Genomic DNA, 20,322 nt, shown 5'->3' on the forward strand with positions numbered 1-20,322 from the left:
AATATGGAATTCTCTGTAAATTACTACAGCATACACTTTCTCAAATGCTTTGTAAAAAGTTATGTAGTACAGCATTTTCTCCAGCTTGTGATTGTGAGACCTTGTATTTATTTTCTTGCAAGATATAAGATCATGCATCTTGGTAGAAGAAATATAGAGACAACAGAAGCTCACTGGTACAACTTTGAAGGGAGTACAGAAGCAGAACAACCTCGGGGTTCACATGCGTGATTCCCTGAAGGTGGCCAGGCAAGTTGAAACTATTGATAAGGAGGCTTATAGGATCCTTGCGATTATACATAGAGGTATAGAGTATAAAAACAAGCAAGTGATGCTACACCTCTACACATTATTGGTCAGACGACTTTTGGAATGTTATGTTCAGTTCTGGACACTTTATTTGAGGAAGGACGTTAAACCCTGGAGAAAGTTCAAAGGAGATTTACTCAAATGGTGTGAGGAATGGGGATTTTATATACCAGGAAAGATTGGAGAAACTGGACGTATTCTCTTTGGAGCAGAGAAGATGAAAAGGTGATCTTATTGAGGTGTTCAAAATTATGAACCATTTTGACAGGGTAAAGTAGGATATTCTGTTTCCACAGGTTGGCATGTCAGTAACAAGAGGTTACAATTTCATGATTGTTAACAAGAGAACTGGGAGTGAGATTAGGAGAAAGTTCTTTACTCGGGGGCTCTTAGGATTTGGAATGCGCTGCTGGGAGATTGGTGAAGGTGACTTTAATAGAAGGTTTCAAAAGAAAGCTAGATATATATATGAAAATGATGAATTTACAGCGCAACAGAAGTAGGGCTGGCGAATGTGACTAGCTGAATTATTCTATGGGGAGTACAAACACAATGGTTTCGATAGCCTCCTCTAAACTACAAAATTCTATTAATCTATATCTTCATTCTTGATGCAGCCCCACATCATTAAACTTTTGAAAAATAGAGAAGTGTTTCTGCTATGTTTTGTTCTATAACTGCCATTTATTTTGCTGTATAGTTCCCTTCAGAAAGTCAAAGATTTTTGAATGTTGAGTGAATTATTAACAACATAATGTGGACCTAAATGCTTTATAGCCACCTGCTGTAAAAATTAGACAGAAATGCTGCCCTTTTTTAATTTTGGGAAACTCAGGTGTAGGACAAAGGAAAATCGTGCAGGGTACTGCCAAAATTTTTTTAAAAAGGGGGTAAGAAGGTGAAATGCGTCAATAAACAATGCCTCAGGGAGGATAATTCGAGATACTTAATAGCCTATTGATTGTGGAAGGAATGGAAGACAGAGATTCAGGACTTTCTCAATTTGAGGGCCAAGAAAAAGTATAAACTTAAAATCCAGATCCATTTTGTTATTACCTAATTTGACTTATTCTTTAGATTTATTTTTGTAGAGTATGCAAAAAGTGGCTGCTTGAACATTGTGTGAACGCGAATGTGGACAATTTAAAACTAACTGGCCTAGCAGGCACATGATGGAATTAAGTGCATTCTTTGCTTCTCCTCCATCAGTTTTGCTCTCTGTAGTCAATGGAGTCTCTTATTGGGCACCATGCAAACTCACCATTCCATTTAATCCCATCAGTGCACCTTAGTCCAGTAATGTTAAAACTGCTCCCGACAATTCCGTCAATAAAGCAGTTTTAAAACAGAGGTGAATGAAAGATAAGTAACCAAACATTTAGGTACCTCTAGGAATTGAAGTTGTGGGATAACATGAACGAGAAAAGAAACAAAAGTTTTCTCCTTTCGTTTTGCATATTTAATAAATGCTGACATTATTCAGCTTCAGTTATTTAGCAATGTCTGCGTTAATGTAGAGGATCAATCAGGATTAATCACTTTTGAAATATGTGAGGTCAGTAGTATGGGCCTTGACACTGCACATTCCTGCTGTATTTAAAAACTTTTTTGGCAGTCCACTGAGAGACAACAAGTTCATTAGTGGCTTCCAAGTCATACTTTGGCTGGCTTTTTCTTCATTATCTTGGTACATGAAAGCCAACAGAACAGATCCAGGGCAGAATTGACTTTAATGTCATCAAGCTTGAATATATTTTGGCATTAGATGGTGGTCACATGCAAAGCTTTTTTTTTCCCCCTGAAATTATTGTTTGAGCCTGCCATTTACAGACCATAGTCCTAATTTAGAAATGTCGATGTTGGTGTCTGTTAGGATTCATCAGATGCTGTAGAACAATATTCCACAACATTTTCAGCAATTATTTTATTCTGATCCATTTTTATACCTTGATGGGATATTAGCATTGCTGGCGAAACTAGGATCTATTGCCCAACCATAATTACCCTTGAGAAGATGATGGTGAGCTGCCTTTGTGAAGCTCTGCACTCTTTGGAGAGTAGGGACAAGCACAGTGCTGTTGGAACAGGAGATCCAGGATTTTGAAGGAGTGACAACATAGTACTCATGTGGTGTAACCTTGAAAAAGATACATCTCCAATGTTTTGGACCAAATTTCCATGGCAACTGAAAGACCTTTGAAAATGACATTTGCGAACTGGATGCAAAAGTCCCTCCAACGTAGCTGACAGATTTCATATTTGCCAGAATGTCGAAGGATGTAGAAAGTGAAGCACCTGGTAGTAGACCCAAACCCAACAGTGCCATCAGTGCTGCTTCAAATCAAATCCAATTTTGACTGTTCCAAGAGTCTTAATCCAGAGCATCACAAATTAATAGATTATCTGTAAACACCCCTGTAGGGTGGATAACATCTCTTTAAGCAGCTTGAAAAAAATAAGCTGATAAAAAAATTTTATAACTGCATTTGAGATTAAAAAGGTACAGCACTTTGTAACTAGGTTTGTGTTCTGTTCACATTTTGATTGACAGTTTAAGAGGCCATTAAAGGATTAAAATTGAAATGGTTAATGAATAGAAATTTGTTTTTATCGCAAATTGAATATTGGGTGAGTGACTATGGGCGTGTCATGAGAACATAAGTCGGAATGTGTGTGGAGGTAAGAAGTTGTGAAGAATGAGGGAAAGAGAACATACTATTCGAGAATGACACAGATTAGAGGCAGACACTCTAACCAGCTATTCATTTACTGTCTATCCCTTGATCACCAATCATCTGATTCTGGGTCAGTGGGCTCAACTCTACCCTACCTCTGTCTCCCAGAATGTTTAAACAGATCCATTCAAACAGAAGTCATTCTGCCCAATTAGAAAATTTCATTGTCAAAGCCCAATCTGTTGAAATCTTCAAAATAAATCTTTAGATTATCTCTATTTAATGGCTTTTGTTTTGATGCTACCATCTCAACAGGTTTCACTGGTGCTACCTTTATAAATGTTGGCAGAAAACAGGTATTGATCTCTGATCCCAATAAAGCAGAAGTGGCTATCTGTCACCAGTTTTCTCCACTTCACATATGACAACATTGACTTAATTGAGATAATTTGACATGATCTGCCTGCATCCAGTAGGCATTCTTCTGTGGAGTAAGCCAGATGTGAGCTCAATGCTTTCCTCGACTGGAATATCATTGGTTTCAGCAAGAAACAGAAATCAGGAGAGAAATTTCAGAAAATTCCACCATGACAGAATGCAGGTAATGGGGATAGGTGTAGAACCCCATTACTATTTCATTTTATATGAGCAAAGTTTTAACACGCAGAAGGACAAGCTTTAAGTCCATCCTATTTTGGAATGTAATTATGTACCGCACTATATTGCCCTACTAGGAACACCATCTATTATTGATTTCAATTAACTAGTAATTGCAGTAAATGTGTCATAAGAATGTATATCAGCTTGTACACTGTTTTCTTCAAAGCAAAAATCATCAAAGACACAAACCGTTTCCCGTGTTGTGCTGATCTGTTAAAATCTGTTTCATTCTTGTAATCGATAATTCAGATTCAACACTGCAAAACCTCTTTTCATGAATGGAATTCATGTTCACTACAATCAAGGATATACACATCCTACCCAATATCTAGTTATATAATCACACTACTTGGGTGATATGCTACTGAAATTGTTCAATATGTGTATTAGCTTCTGTGCTTTTGCAGCTTTCTGTGTGCAATTGTCCTATCTGTGGAAGCCAACCTCATTATTTAATGTCACAAGGTCAATTGTAATTTGATGGATTGGTGTATCTGTATAAAAGATACTTCTGAACAGAACATCATTTCCGAACAAGACAACACAAGAACAGGCCCTTCAGCCCACCATGCCTGTGCTGACCATGATGTCATTCTAAACTTATCCCATCTGCCTGCTATGTAGTTCTATATCCCTCTATTCTCTGTCTGTTCATGTGTCTGTCGAAAAGCCGCTTAAAGTCTGCTATCATATATAACTCTACCACTTCCCCTGTCAGTATGTTCCAGGAACCAACTACCTTCTGTGCAAAAAAAAAAGGGCCTCACACATCTCCTTTAAGCTTTACCTCTCCCACCTTAAACCTATGCTCTCTAGCATTGGACATTTCCACCATGGGAAAAAGAGTCCAACTATCCACTGTATCCATAACTTTATATACTTTTTTCAGGTCACCTCTCAGCCTTTGACACTCTAGTGAAAATAGATTAATCCAAGTTTGTCCAACCTCTCTTTATAGCTAGTACACCCCCATCCAGGCAACATCCTGATAAACTTGTTTTACACCCTCTCCAAAAGCCTTCACATCTTTCCTACAATGTGGTGACCAAGGCTGCACACAGCACTCCAAATGTGGCCTAACTAAATTTTTATACTGTTGCAACATGACTTATCAACTTTTATACTGCTACCCTAACTGATGAAGGCAAGCATGCTGTACACCTGCTTTACCACCTCATCCACCTGTGTTGCCACTTTCAGGGAGGCATGGACTTGTACCCCAAGATTCCTCTGTATGTCAATGCTCCTAAGGGCCCTGCCATCTATTGTATACTTTTCTCTTGCATTTGACCTCCCAAAATGCGCCACTTCACATTGTTTGGGTTGAACTCCATCTGCCATTTCTCTGCCCAACTATCCAATTGATCTATGTCCTGCTGTATCCTTTGACAAACTTCCTCTGTATGTACACTCCACCAATTGTCATGTCATCTGCAAACTCAGTAATCAGACCACCTACATTTTCATTAGAAGTTTTCAGTTTAACCTCCTTCACAACATCAAAAATAATGCCATATACAAACTTAGCAACTGATACAGGCTAAGCTTCACTATTATTTAAGGGTATTTGATGAAGTGTTGAGTGCCTAAATGACTAGTTTTGGGTCCCTTATCTGAGGAAAGATATGCTAGCATTGGAGAAATCCAAGGAGGGTTTATTAGGCTCATACCAGATATGGAGGGTCTATCTTACAAGGAGAAGTCAACTAGGTTGGGCCTGTACTCAGTGGAATATAGAAGATGAGATGCAACTTTATTGAAACATATAAGATTCTTAGTGGCCTTGATAGGGTAAATACAGAAAGGTTGTTTCTCCTTGTGGAACAGCCTAGGACGAGTGTGCATAATTTCAGAGTAAGGAATCACACATTTAAGACAGAAATGAGGAGGAAATTCTTCTTGCAGTGGGTACTCATTCTTTGGAATTCTTTACCACTGAGGGCTGTTGAGGCTGGGACGTTAAGTATATTCAAGGCTCATAAAGGCTTTTTTTTTTGATAAGTCAGGGAATCAAGGATTGTGGGGAAAAGGCAGGGAAGTGGAGTTGAAGGTTATCAAATCAGCCATATTCTCATTGAATGGTGAGTAGACTTGACCGGCCGAATGGCATCCTTCTACTCTACGTCTTATGGTCTAATGGTTAACCAAAGTAAAAGTGAATTCTTCGTTTTAAAACTTTGGCTTACTGCTGACCCCATCTTCCAGAGACGTGAAAATGACTTTAGCCCATATTTCAACTCTTTCCGTTGAGGGTTACCTCATTACCTGCCAATTAAACCTGCCATAAATGTCCTTGAAATGGAATCTCTGACATGCGATACTTGTCTGTTGTGCCATTCGAACACATCTGCCCCAGCTTGTCTGCAACTGCTCTGCATCGTCCAATAGCATCTGTGTTGACCCCTCTTCTTGCTGCCTTTCATTCTCTCACCTTTCAGCTCTGATCCGTTAGCCAAATACTGACAGTTTCTTTCCTACATGTCGTGTATTTTTCGAGTTTAAACTGTGCGCTGCCTGCCGTATAAGACACTTGGGCATCAGCACAAGTAAAATATGGCAGATGCTGGAAATTTAAAAGAGAAAAAGGTTGAACCTATGTTAACCATGTTAACAGTTAAAGTCAATGACTTTCATTCAGAACTGGGAAATACAATTGATTTTAAGCAGGCAAAATAGTGGTAAAGTGGAAAGGAAACCAAAAGGAAGCAGCAATTATGGACTGAAATTGTTGAACGCTTTGCTGAGTTTGAAAGGCTAATTGAAAGGATGAGATGTTACTTCTCTAAATTACACTAAGTTTCTTGGGAACACTCCATTATACCAAGGACTAAGAGGTTAGAATGACGGCAGCATGGAAAATTAAAATGACAGGAAGTTTGGGGTCATATTTACATCTGAGCGGAGATGTTCCACAAAGTGATCATCCGATCTGTGTTCCCCAATATAGTGAATACTAATTTGTGAGGAGTATGTGATATGCTTCGTGCAGTTTTCTATTTAGTAGCCCGTATAACATGCACCTCAGAGAGTCGGGTTCATTATGAGTTTGATTGTTGAAGGTTTATTAACAACCATCTGTCGACCCAAATGTGATATCTCAGACTCATATGTGTAGTCAGGGTCACGTGCTTGCTTAAATTACTATTATATTACATGTATAATTCACTGGTTGGCTAACTGAATGACTCCTGGCCAATGGACTAGAACATAGAACATTACAGCGCAGTACAGGCCCTTCAGCCCTCGATGTTGCGCCGACCTGTGAAACCAATCTGAAGCCCATCTAACCTAAACTATTTGTCTGAATTGACTAATTGTCTGAAAGACTGACGGAGAGTAAGATGGATACCTTTTATACTAGAGTGTCATATGTCATCTTGCCATCGAGCTGTCTTAACAATATAATGCCTTTCTGAGACCTGTGCAATAACATAGTGTCCCCTTTCTTTCCCTTTTGAAGAATAGGAAACTGATTTTGATAACTTTCCCCAAGGATTCATATTGCCACTTCACCTTTCATACCTTGATAATGCTTTCGTAGATGTGCAATATGACCCGATCTCCTCATCATGCAATTATCACTCTGTAATTTTGCTCTGTGATGTGTGTTATCCATCATTGTGGACAGATGTGTATCATGCATTCTGTTACACAGTTATCATCAGGTGTGATGGACAGTTGATTATGGACCATTCAGATATGTCATCTGTTTTGTCGTAAGATTTGATCGTGGTTTGTGACATCATATGACTTGTGCTGGACATAACGTTGTGTTATCTTTCCATGAGCCCAGGCATTCGTGTGAAAAATTCAGTCCCTAATGCTTTGTCCTGGTTCACGTTGGGAAACTGTCTGTATATTCATTGATTATGCATTTTCTTCCTTGTATAATGAAATCCATGGTCACTCAATGTCAAGCTACTTGCCATACTTTTGGACAGCCACCATAAATCTACGAGCTACTTCTCAAGGCAATCGTTCATTCTCATTGGTAGCTCTCATGTTTAGGAGATGATCCACACCTTTCTTCCATCACACACTCTTATCACCCAACAACATGTACATGATATGAGGAGGAAAACAGCTCGTATTATTTTGTTGAAGAATTTCAAGTGGAATGAGAGATTAATTCGATGGTTGAGATAGATGAATTTGACATGTTCCAGATGAATTTGACATGTTCCATTCGACATGATCAGTTGGTCAATGTTCTTATTGATGCCAGGTCAATAGATTCACGTGCATATTGTTATTTTCTGCACCCATGTAACCTTTGTATATATGGTCAAGCATATGTCAGTAGTGAAACTGTGGAATAATCACTTATTTTCTTTTAAAAAGTTGATTCCTAGAGAGTCCTCCTTCATTTCTCAATGGTTGGAAGAGTGTCCTTGTTCATGGACTTTTGAATGTATTCAGGTTCCCTGCTGATATTTTCTAATAGAACTGTTCAAAGATGTTATTACACACCCCTGGTGCAGGTGGGACTTGAACCTGAGCCTCCTGGCTCAGAGGTATAGGCGCTACAACTCTACCCAAGTGTACCATCGGGCTCCCCACTGAGGATATTTTCTAACCAACTTGTTCAGAGATGTCATGATTCATCTCTGTATTAAGTTCCCCGCTGATATTTTCTAATAAACCTGCTCGGAGATGCCATTACACACCTTTGGTGTGGGTGGGTCTTGAACCCATGTTATCTGGCTCTACCACTGTGCCACAAGAGATTGCTCAGGCTCCCTGTAATGATGATTATCTTGAGCTAATGCAGCTGAATGTCATCATGTTAAATTTACTGTATTTCGCTGTGATTTAAAATAACAAGGTTAATGTGGAAAACATCTTTGAACTTGGATTTGACAATTCCACTTGTAAGTCTGAAGCGATAACTTCTTTACTTAATGCGATTTGGAAGTCTGCTAAGAGCATCAGGAATAGACATCCGTCAGCCTGGATTAGACCGAATATGGAAATCATTCTTTTCAATCTTTGCAGTAAATGTTATAGTTTTGGAGCTGCCTTGTGAGAGGTTTTTAACAGATCATTTCCAATGGTTTATGGCCATAATGCTTACCAAATGGGAACATATGGAACTTTTGTATTTTGAATACTGAAGTGAGAGCTCCCTTTCAGTGTTGGAATCATTTGTCATGACTGTAATAAGGGCTTTAGAATCAAGCACAATAAGCTCATCCTCCTGTAACAGATATGCACTGAGGCCTTTCACCCACTTTCAGAGCGGTAAATGTGGAGGTACAATATTGGAGAATGTAACTTGCTGGAAGATGGAGTGCTTTTGATAGGTTCAATGAAAGGCTAGTAATCTTCCTACTAATGTATGATGTATCATTGTGGAGCAAATCTTGAAGAGGTGATAATTTGTATCGGAATAAAAAGTTGAAGAAACCAAGACAACTTTGTAAGGCACCTTTGTCTTATAGCGAAGCCTTCTTCTAAATGTCTGACCATTTTAGATAGATCAGATCAGTTCATGGGTGGCACGGTGGCTCAGTGGTTAGCACGGCTGCCTCAGTGCCAGGGACCCGGGTTCGATTCCACCCTTGGGTGACTGTCTCTGTGGAGTTTGCACATTCTCCCCGTGTCTGCGTGGGCTTCTACTGTGTGCTCTGGTTTCCTCCCACAGTCCAAAGATGTGCAGGCTAGGTGGATTGGCCATGAGATGTTACTTCTCTAACTTACACTAAGCTTCATGGGAACACTCCATTATTGGGAGACGATCGCCTAGTGGTATTATCGCTGGACCGTTAATCCAGAGACCCAGATTCTGGAGATGGGTTCGAATCCTGTCTATGGCAGATGGTGGAATTTGAAGTCAATGAATTATCTGGAATTGAGAATCTAATGATGACCATGAATCCATTGTTGATTGTTGGAAAAACCCATCTGGTTACGAATGTCCTTTAGGGAGGGAAACTGCCATCCTTACCTGGTCTGGCCTACATGTGACTCCAGGCCCACAGCAATGTAGTTGACTCTGAACTGCCTGCTGGGCAATTAGGGATTGGCAATAAATGCTGCCTAGCCAGCGACACCCTCATCCCATGAACGAATAAAGAAAAAAAAAAATTTCCCAAAGTGTTTGGGGATGTGTAGATTAGGTGGGTTATAGGGGGATGGGCCTGGATGGGATGCTGAGGGTCAGTGTGGACTTGTTGGACTGAAGGGCCTGTTTCCACACTGTAGGGATTCTGTGATTCTATGATGTATGATCTTGTTCCATTTGAGAGGTGGATTGATCGAAAGTTGATTTGGCTCATGTTAATTTAACATATTTTGCTATTACAGACAAAACTGTGCTTCCTTGCTGTTCCCATGAGTTAATTTGTCATGCTCATATTTAGTTTTCTTGACAACTGAAATGTCATCTGCTATACTGGACAACCTGGGAGATTTTCTATGATGTGATCCATAGGAATATATCCTGACTGACAGATGATCCAAATAATAACCTGAGAAAACATTATCGACAAAAAGGTCATCTAAAAGTTCTCAGTTGCTGTGACCTAGTGGGGAGATGTATGGGCCAATATTCATTCTTGATGTCATATTTAGAAATGATGCTTTCTACATGAAAATTTGGGACTAATCTCTTCCAGAATAGAAATCTTTCATTGCACATTTTAGTGCAATGCTCAGTCACCTTGGATCTAAATGTACACAGAAAGTGCCATTTGTCTTCAAAGTACAAAGAATAGAGTTCCACTGATCAGTATGAGGTAGCAAGAACTGCAGATGCTGGCTTCAGACTCGATACAGTGTGGAGCTGGAGGAACGCAGCAGGTCAGGCAGCATCAGAGGAGCAGGAGAGTTGACGTTTCGGGTCATGACCCTTCATCAGGAGTGGGAAGGGAGCTGGGAAATAAATAGAGGGAGGAGGGGTGGGTCTGGGGGAAGGTAGGTGAAGGGAGGGGAAGGGAGTTAAAATGGTTGGCAACAGGAAGGTGTTGTTGATTACAGCGTACAGAGCGCAGATGCTCCGCGAATTGGTCACCCAGTCTGTGCTTGGTCTCGCTGATGTAGAGGAGGCCACGTCGAGAGCAATCGATACAGTTGACCAGGTTGGAGGATGTACAGGTGAGCCCCTGTCAGAGATGAAAGGCTTATTTTGGGCCTTGGATGGAGGTGAGGGAGGAGGTGTAGGAGCAGATGTAGCATTTCCCGTGGGGTGCAGGGAAAGGTGGTGGGTGTGGTGGGGATGTGGGGAGTGTGGAGCGGAGAATGGAGTCACGGAGTGATCAGTTCCTACCAAAGGCAGATAGGGGTGGGGAGAGAAATATCTTGTTGATGGTGGGGTCGGATTGCAGGTGGCAGAAGTGGCAGAGGATGATGTGCTGGGTGCGGAGGTTGGTAGGGTGGTACGTTCGCTGGGTCCGCTCACTGTGCGACTCCCTCATGCTCTCCACACTGCCCACCATACCCAGCACCTTTCCCTGCAACCGCAGGAGGTGCTACACCTGCCCCTACAGCCCCCCTCTCATCTCCATTCAAGGCTCAAGACAAACTTTCCATATTTGACAGGGGTTCACCTCCTCCAATCTGGTCTACTGTATCCATTGCTCCCGATGTGGCCTCCTCTACATCGATGAGACCAAGCGCAAGATTCAGTGACAGATTTGTGGATTTTAAATGTTCCCCCTCCCAATCCCTTGGTGACATGTCCATCCTGGGCCTCTTCCAGTGCCATGATGATGCCACACTCAAAGTGGAGGAATAACACCTCATATTCCCCCTCGGGAACCTACAACCCGATGGCTTGCAGATAGAATTCAACAGTTTCAAAATCTGCCCACACCTGGCCTCATCACCTGTCTGACTCTCCCTCTCATTGTCGCCTCCTTTACCTGACACAACCTGTCCATCTTTTCTCCCACCTATCTGCCCCACCCTTCCCACTGACCAATCCCCATTACCCATACCTGCACTCACCTATCACCATCCTACCTACCTACCCCAGCCCCACCCCTCCTCTCTATTTATTTCCCAGTTTCCATCCCCCTCCCCAGACCTGATGAAGGGTTCTGATCTGAAATGTCGACTCTCCGGCTCCTCTGATGCTGCCTGACTTGCCGTGTTCCTCCAGCTCCACACTGTATTGACACTGATCAGTATGATGCTTGACTTTGCCATTGTTGTTGTATTGTACCATTGAATCTAACTGAGGACTTATCCTGAATTTTAATGTTGCACTAATGAGGAGCGTTGATGGTAGGTTGGGCATTATCTTGCAGATGCAATAGTTGGTCACCATTAAAATTATTGATAGAATTGGATCTGTCTGGGTAAAGGGTTAGAACATAAGTAGTTTGAGTAGGCCATTCAGTCCCTGAAGCATGGCCCACCATTTTACACGATCATGACTGATCTGCGGAGTCCTCAACTCTTTTAAGCCAGCTCCTCATAGCCCTCAACACACCAACATTGTTAAAATCCACCTTCTCTTTAAATACTTTCACTAATCTAGCTTCCACAGATCTCTGGGGTCAGAGATCGACAGACTCACTGTAGCAATCTGGAATCTTTGGGTGTATGAGTTGATGGATTGAGTACATCGTGGACCATGATGACACGTAGATCTGTGTAGGTGATTGTAGAAATTGTTTATTAACAACAAGCTGTGTACAATCACAGACTTAATGTCCAGTCTGGGTTATATGCTTGCTTATGTTTCATACATAGAGTTGACTGACTAGCTGACTCCTTGCTAACAGACTAACTGACTGACTGAATGTAAGGGAGAGACCTCATATATTAAAGTGGCACGTGTCAACTATCTGTTTTAAAAGTGTAGTGCCATTTTGAGCTCTGTGCAATGACATAATAGGAAGGACCACTTGCTGTTCCACCTGGAAGGAGTATTAGACAACAAGGAAGCAGAAAATTAAAGGTCAAATATTACATCTCCCATGCTTCTAAGTCCTACTGAAAGGGGATGTGTATTAGGGGCAATTGAACATTGGACCACGATGTCATGATGGGAGCAATTCATTCTGAATGCTAAAAGGTAAGGGCAGGGATAGGCATGTTCCATGATGGCATCATGCGGAATATGGCGGTTACAATGGGATGCTCGTTTGAACATGTATGGGTAAAAGGTGAGGACAGGAGAGATCCTGTGGCTGTAGGAGGGATGGATGAGAACAGAAGTGTAGGAACCATCTTATCAAACATAATGAGGAGGAATATTCCATCATCAGAACAGAGAAACTGACAGAATTGAATGAAGTCCTTGCAGAAGGAAAATTGTAAGGAGATACTACTGAAGGAACTGTGGGAGTCAGTTACTTTGTAATACATATACGTTGATGGTCAATCCCTAGAAATTGATACAGGAAAGTCGAGGAAAGAAGGAAAAGATCAAAGATGGACCATGCAAAGATAAGAGAAGGATGAAAATTGGCAGCAAATTTTATGAGGTTGGCCAGTTCAGTGATAGTACAAGAAAATTCACCAACACGGTTGTCAATGGACTGGGAAAAGAGGTGAATGCAAGAGCATCTTAGGGCTCATTTCATGCCTGTAAAACAGACACAGCACGTGCAATTTCTTAAACCAAATTTTCTCCAGAGGCAGACACTTTCTGAGAAATGTCCAAAGTGTAATACTTTGATCACAGGAAGAGTTGAGTTGTGCCTGACGAAAGCATTGAGAGTTGTGTGAGAACTAATCAACAGTGTCCAATGTAATAATTAAACGTCATTGTGCCTTCAATAATGGATGATTGACAACTTTGGCTTCAAAGATTTCTGCATATACTGAGCATTGGGAAATACATCCTTAGATGTTAAATTCACATATTCAGCCACAACTAGAGGCAAACCAAGATTTGCATCTATGTACAGTGTAACATCATCAATATTGCTGAGATATTCTTTAGCCAAAATCCAAAATTCTTGGTGAAATGTGTAAGAAATTTATTTTTTGAAAAACTAATTTGTCTTTGTATATACACATACATGAATTAAGAATGATAAAACTATCTTGTCATTCTCACCATGGTAAGGCAATGCCCACAATTGAATCCACAACCAAATGTGACATCTTTGATCATAAACAAAGCCCATAACTGATCAGGAAAGTTTCTAGCAACTTGTGGTGCTTGTTCTTGCTGTGGCTTGCTGTTTCGATATATAAAGTAAATCTAGGTATATCTTAGTTTGAGATAGAAACACAATTGACTGCGATTTCCAAATTGTTTTTCCAAGTGTGGGGGTGATCACATTGTGTGGACACATTTGGACAACTGGGCAGGAGTTCTTCAGAGATAGTAGGAACTGCAGATGCTGGAGAATCCGAGACAACAAGGTCTAGGCCCGAAACGTCAGCCTTTCTGCTCCTATGATGCTGCTTGGCCTGCTGTGTTCATCCAGCTCTGCACCTTGTTGTCCAGGAGTTCTTCAGGGTCATGGCCTTGGCCCAACAATTTTTAGCAGCTTTATCGATGACCTTCCCTCCATTGTAAGGTCAGAAATGAGGATTTTTGCCAATGATTACACAATATTGAGTACCATTCTTGACTCCTCAGGTACTGAAGCCACAACTAGAGGCAAACCAAGATTATCCGAATGTAGCAAGTCTTCAACAATATCTGGCTTTGGCCTGATAATTGTCCAGTGCCTGTCAGTGACAATCTTCAACAAGACAGAATCTAACCAGTGCACTTCAATATTCAATAGCATCACCATCACTGAATCCCCCCCACTATCAACACCCTGGGAGTTACCATGGATCACAAACTGAACAGGCCTAACCATAAAAACACAGTGGCTATAAGAGCAGGTCAGAGGTTACGAATCCTGTAACTCCCCTCCTTTTCCCCTACAATCTGTGCACCATCTCCAAAGCACAGATTGCAATAATTGGAGGCCAACCCCCACTAACAAGGCTGGCAGATTGCCATGGTTTCCCAGTGAGAAACCTAAGTGCCTTCCACATGGTGATTGAAGAGGTGGTGAGTTGTGTGGCCCTTAATTGGTCAAATGATGACCACTTAAGTGCTGTAACTGCTGGCTGGTTGGTAAAGTACCCAATGGACTCTATTGTACAAAACTTAATTGATTAGAAATTGATCGTTTCTCTCCAGGGCCAACTTGACCCATTATATCCTCTTCTGGTCACCTCTCTTCCTCGCTTTCAGGAATACAAAATGCAAAAGATGCCCAGCAGATCTGGTGGCATCTGCAGAGAGAGAAAAATGTTGATGGCACAAACAAGGGCACGGATTTCAGTTGCTGAAAACAGGCATTTTGCTGTGAACACAAAGGTGTTGGGACAATTCTGCGCAGTAATAATTGTCTTTTTCAGCCTGATAGGAAGGTCACTTCGATTCTGAGTACATTCCCAGCCTTCGGTAGTGACCCAAAGATCAACCCCTAAATACATTACTTCAAATCTTTCTGAACTGAATTCCATTGATGCTTCCCTGTATACAGCTGACCAATCCATTGAATATTTCCAGCAGTGTATGACTTGCCACCTCACTGTCAACGAGAAAGCTAATTCATGTATATAATCTGCAAATTTCATAATTGTGTCCCCTACTTTTAAGTTTGAATCTTTGATTTATGACTTGAAAAGCCACAGAAATAGTACTGAATCCAACTGAATTCCACCAGAAATAGCCTTTTATATCAAAAAAACTCACATGACACGGCAATATTATAACGTTGTCAGTCTGAGTAATGTCATACAGAAAAATATGTAGCAATTGGAGAAGCATTAAAACTACCTGAAATAAAACAAATGTAATGTAAGTGTTCTTTGATTCTCATTCTGTGGTGTTACACAAACAGCATAGTCAAGTGAATTTGTGACTGATTCAATTGACATTCGCAGGAAGGAAGTGGGACCATTCATTCCCTTTGTTAATTCATATCAAAACATCATCTGTGTCACATACAATTGAAGATTCACAGAGTATCAAAGATGTAAATGGATGCATTAAAATTGTATAGCCATTTAAAACCTTGAATGTTGAATTTGTTTTAGAGAGTTTAAATCTCAAAGTAAAAATGATGGGAACAACACTTTTTTTCTGAATAAATAATGATTCTGCGTGGTTTGCTATTATGAATAGAACAAATCAAATATTCAAATCATTAGAAATCTTGTTCATTTTATCTGTGGGTGGAGGGAACTAATGTGACACCTGATTTGATTGGTACAGGAAAAGAATACCACAATTATTAAATTCAGTGCTTTGAATAGATTTTTTTTTTAATAAAGGTCTTCACTATTTGGCAATAGGACATTAGGAAAAAAAAAGACCTGCATTTCTACAGTATCTTTCCTGAACTCAGGACCTCTCTACATGCTTTACAATGAAGCACTCAGTAAACTCCCACACAAAAGAAAAATGATAACCAGCTTTTAGCTGACTTTGTCTCAGCCACTTAAATAAAACAGTGAAAAGCATTCTCGTGAGCAGCACTCCAAATTTCCTGCATTACTTGTGCTCGGACATCCTCCCAAATTGGGCAGAATTAAAATATCCGACCTAAAACATTGTGCAGCCGTTGGATCTATATAAGTATGCCCGTGAGTGGGGGAAAAAAAAACCAGTGCATCCTACACATCACAGAACCTCAACCTTACACGTTACATGATTGGCCTCAGCAGAAATCAACATATTTTGCAATGTTTCGATAAATTGTCTCCTTTATTCAATTGACTGTGCCAAACATTACATCTTCATTCATGTTTCATTTTTAAAGTGAAAACTCTTCCTTGTTTTCAGTCTCCAACATTTGTGCTTAAAGTGCATCAACCATTTTCACAAAGAAATTTGAATTTGATGAGAAGACAGGATGGTTAATCCCAAAGTAACTAAGGAGAGTACTGCATGCAGTAGTGGGCTTGATAGAAGGCCTGCTCAGGGGATCTGGCCCTGTCTGAAGTTTACAAATAAGAATGTAATATCAGATACCTTTTCACCCCTCATGCAGTACCATCCCCGCACACACATCCATTCCAACTCATACCATCTCAGGCCCCCACCCACTTTCACTGTTGCCATCCTCTCCACACAAACGTATCCCCTCCCAACTCACTTTCTTTTCCTTTGCATTTTCCATGCCAACTCATTTGGTGCACACTGTTGGATGATCTAACGATTCATGAAGAGAGGAGATAAAACAAATTTTTAAGTGTGTGTTGCAGACCTCACTCAATTGGAAAAAAAAAACTTCTCATTCATAAGAACCCACTTGCTTCAACTAAGTAAGCCTTAGAAATACAAACATTTAATCCAATTTTTAAAATTTATTCGTTCATGGTATGTGGGTGTTGCTAGCCAGGCCAGCATTTATTGTCCATTCCTGCAGTTAAGAATCAACCACATTGCTGTGGGTCTGGAGTCATTTGTAGGCCAGACCAGGTAAGGACGACAGTTTCCTACCCTAAAGGACATTAGTGAACCAGATGGGGTTTTCCAACAATTGACAATGGATTCATGGTCATCATTAGACTCTTAATTCCAGGCTTTTTATTAATTCAAGTTCCACCATTCGCTGTGGCAGGATTTGAACCCAAGTCCCCAGAACATTACCTATGTATCTGGATGAACAATCTAGAGATAATGCCACTGTTACTTCCCTGAATGCACATGTGTTCCAATATCAAGAGTCCATAAATTTAGATCATAGATCATAGAATCCCTACAGTGTGGAAACAGGCCCTTCAGCCCAACTCGTCCACACCAACCCATCCCCCTATAACCCATCTAATCTACACATCCCTGAACACTGGACAATTTAGCATGGCCAATCCACCTAACCTGCACATCTTTGGACTGTGGGAGGAAACCCATGCAGACACTGGGAGAATGTGCAAACTCCACACAGACAGTCACCCAGCGGTGAAATCGAACACCGGGTCCTTGGTGCTGTGAGGCAGCAGTGCTAACCACTGAGCCACCGTGCTGCTCTGTAGCTGTCAATCAAACTGTGAAATGGTGGGCACCCTACTGTAATGATGGTGGCTGCATGAAGTAGTAACTCAGCAATGGAAGTCCTCAGACTAATGTCAAAAGACAAAGTGAAATAGCAAGTAATCATTTCCTTTTGAAAAAGAACACTTTATTATTTTTTTCAAAGATTTAAAGGGCAGAATCTTTAAATGCCTTGAGAGCCTGATAATTGTTTTTACAGGTTCTTTGTCAGGTGATTTTGACAGATCTGTTGACAGTTCAGTGATCTTGACAGTGCTGTGTTTATTCACTTTCTAAGTTTATACATGTCTATTGTACATTGAATCTGATCTCCTTCGAGGGCCACCTTAGCTCCACCAAATGACGTTTTAGCTCTTTCAAAAGGGTACCTACCCTCTCAATTGGATACCATGACTACACAAAGAATAAAATTCAGATTTGCTCCTACCAGGTCTGTTTTGCATGCTTCATATTTCACATTCCAAGGCTGTCAAAATCCCACTTCAAAGGAGGTGGCTGATGAAATAAATGACCAGATTCTTATGTGAGCCATGCATGTATATATGTCAACCCAACTGCATTCCTCCCTTTAAGAAAACAGAGAGTGCTGTCTTCAGGGGTGAGACTTACAATTGCTGGTCTTGTCTGCCATGACAGAGGGGCTCTCTGTTTTGATGAAAGTTCAGGACAAAACATAAAACACAGCACTTTGCTTAACCTGTTATGACGCTGTTGATGAGAATATTGGATAAGCCAGAGATTTGTTAAATCATCATCATTTAAAGATATAACACATGGAACAACAAAACTTACGAATTTGAGTGGCAAGCCTCCATGATTACACTGAAACATCAAAAGATTCTTTAAAATGCAAACTTGTAAAAAGCCAAAAAGGCGATAAAGGCTAAATTGGTGCATTGAAAAAGGAAGATAATGTTTTCAGCAATACACACATACATGTTAAATTCAATCCAAAAGATTTGATACAACTTAATCCTTTTTGCAGTGGCTTCCATTCTGATAAGGTATAAACATTCTCGTACTATGGAAAGCTGTTTTATTCTGGGTCTGGCTGTACAGGTCACAGCTCTGATCTGCGATGTGTCCCTCCAATATGACCTAAATTGTCCGAGTATCAGAATTGCTGGCAGTCACACAACGTGATCCATCAGAAAAATGCACACATTCCCTTGGCATTCATTCTGCAGCTGTAATTCCCTGACCCCTTATAAAGCTACTTGACCTGCCAAATTTCCTAGAACTCACGCTTTCTATGTATTATTAAATCACAACATGCTAAATTTCTGTGCTTCCATGTCACTTTTCCTCTCATTTGCTTTGGTTTTCAAAACCAAGCCTCATCAGTTTTTGATGAGAGGTTAGCTTCATCTCTGCAATTATCTCCATAGCGACCTCAGGGCTTTTTACCTTCCGAAAGCCTCTCAGTTGGTTCAAAGTTCAAGCATTGTTTGCAAGCATGCAGTGACATAATAAAATAAACTGAAGGTAAACAACATTTAATTCACTTTAAAATACAACTTTTGCAATCCTTCAGATCACCCACACTGGGGACAGTAATGACAGCGTCTCGATTGTTTCTATGGATTTATATTCAGTATAAATTCGGACCTTTTTCAATGCAATTTACAGGTAATCTGAGCAAATTGGACTCATTTTTGGTTTATTCACAAGGTTTTTCCTTGGGAATATGTTTCCAGGATCAGGTATATCCAGTATATTTAGGATATTTTAATTAGTACACCACCCTTTTAGTTTTCACTGTGAATATGTAAACAGCAGTTGCCACTGGAACAGGATTAACTAAACACTGCTGTGATGGCTTTTTATTTCTGTCCCCAGCTGTTGTGGGAATCAAAATGCCAAGGAGTCAAAAATGAGGGACTCAATAAGAAGGCATTATCCTCCTTAGAACAGGGAAGATTAAATGGAGATTTATGGAGATGTTTAAATTGGTGAAGATTCGAGATAAAGTTAATGAGGAACCTCCTTTGTCAGGTATAATAAGGCTTGAAAACCAAACACCAGAAAATTTAGGTAATTGACAAAAAAGCAAGATGCGAGACCAGATTTTGTTTCTCTCACGCACTGAGTGATTATGATCAGGAATATACGACAGGAAAGGCTAGAGAAAGCAATGAAAACTTTCATAATGGAACTGGATCATGTTTGAGGCAGAGAAAATTACCCAGCCATGGAGGGAGAGCTGGGAATGAGACCAATTCAATATCTCTTCCAAAGAAAAATCAACGACATAATGGACCGAATGGCCTCTTTATGTACTTCGAGACACTTCTTAAAACTTAGATCTTTGATAAAATATTTGGTTATCTGATCTAATACCTCTTTTGTCACTCAGCATCATATTTTAAAATATTCCTGTAAAACACCTCGTAATTATGTCAAAAGTGTTGTATAAGCATAAACTGTTTTGTTGTAAGATTGTAAGCAAGGACAATAATTACTTGAGTTATAAAAAGAAACCTTTTACTGTGCTAGCTATTGTGAGTAAGTTAGAGTGAGATAATACAATAAATTTTCATTTCCATGCTTAATAGATCGAGAGAGGAAAAAGAAGTGTGCAGAATTCTACATTCTGTGCCTTAAAGGAGCAAAAGATTGAGGTCAAAAGTGTCAGTAAGTGAGTGCAGATTTCTTTTCTCAGACACAGTCTCAGGATAATCATGCCAGCTTCTTTTCTCCTGAAATATTTTC

General features: G+C 40.3%; 1 protein-coding gene across 8 annotated transcripts in view; it reads left to right on the forward strand.

The window, feature by feature from the left end:
- Window positions 1-20,322, forward strand: part of tsnare1 (T-SNARE Domain Containing 1) — a 716,417-nt gene that overhangs the window by 554,967 nt on the left and 141,128 nt on the right. The window contains exon 11 of one of the 8 annotated variants that reach the window (XM_048595874.1): window positions 14,188-15,435. The exons of the other annotated variants lie outside the window; for them this stretch is intronic. Coding sequence (XP_048451831.1) covers window positions 14,188-14,265 — 78 coding nt within the window. The 3' untranslated portion in view covers window positions 14,266-15,435. Of the gene's footprint in view, window positions 1-14,187; window positions 15,436-20,322 lie in introns of those variants that run through there. 8 annotated transcript variants of the gene reach the window in all.

The sequence above is a fragment of the Rhincodon typus genome, chromosome 4 (genome assembly GCF_021869965.1).
Source record: "Rhincodon typus isolate 14 chromosome 4, sRhiTyp1.1, whole genome shotgun sequence".
NCBI classification, from domain to species: domain Eukaryota; kingdom Metazoa; phylum Chordata; class Chondrichthyes; order Orectolobiformes; family Rhincodontidae; genus Rhincodon; species Rhincodon typus.